This window comes from Cynoglossus semilaevis, unplaced genomic scaffold, assembly GCF_000523025.1.
Source record: "Cynoglossus semilaevis isolate Cse_v1.0 unplaced genomic scaffold, Cse_v1.0 C18833065, whole genome shotgun sequence".
In the NCBI taxonomy this organism is placed as follows: domain Eukaryota; kingdom Metazoa; phylum Chordata; class Actinopteri; order Pleuronectiformes; family Cynoglossidae; genus Cynoglossus; species Cynoglossus semilaevis.
The window spans coordinates 1-515 of NW_007593196.1; the positions used below are offsets into that span (position 1 = coordinate 1).

Sequence of the window (515 nt, forward strand, 5' to 3'; positions counted from 1 at the left end):
TCAGGCCGGTGCTGGATGGACGCCCTGGAGCTGGCCCTGAAGTGCTCCAGCCTGTTGAAGAGGACCATGATCCGTGAGGGGAAGGAGGACGTGAGCTCCGTAGCTGCAGGAGGAGAACACATCAACTTCTACAGCCTTCTCCGCGCCCACAACATCCACGGGTTCCAGTGAGTGGAGCGTGACGTTCTGTCTCCGTCACTTCCTTCTTCACGGTTAAACTCCACGTCTTTGTTTCCCTCCAGGTTCAACGACAGCGACCATCTGAAGGACCCGGACCTGTACTCGGACAAGTCGGACCGAGAAGGAGAGCCGGACCACGAGGAGTCTGACCCAGAAGGTCTGGAGAAGAGTGAGGAGAGCGACAGTGACACCTCGGAGCGTCAGGAAGACTCCTACATCGACCTGGACTCTAACGACCAACTGTGGGAGACACCGTACCTGGAACAGTCCCACGAGGAGCTGGGGGAGGTAGGAACACAGTCTGGACACTAGGGGGTGTAGTGGCAGGAATCTGT

At 58.1% G+C, this 515-nt stretch overlaps 1 protein-coding gene across 1 annotated transcript; it reads left to right on the forward strand.

The window, feature by feature from the left end:
* Window positions 1-6: 6 nt before the first annotated feature.
* On the forward strand, window positions 7-492 carry LOC103399691 (oxysterol-binding protein-related protein 8-like). The gene is made up of 2 exons (XM_008338340.2): window positions 7-167; window positions 243-492. Exons 1-2 carry the CDS (start codon window positions 16-18, stop codon window positions 490-492), a joined length of 402 nt encoding a protein of 133 aa, XP_008336562.2. The 5' UTR covers window positions 7-15.
* The last annotated feature ends 23 nt before the right edge of the window (window positions 493-515 follow it).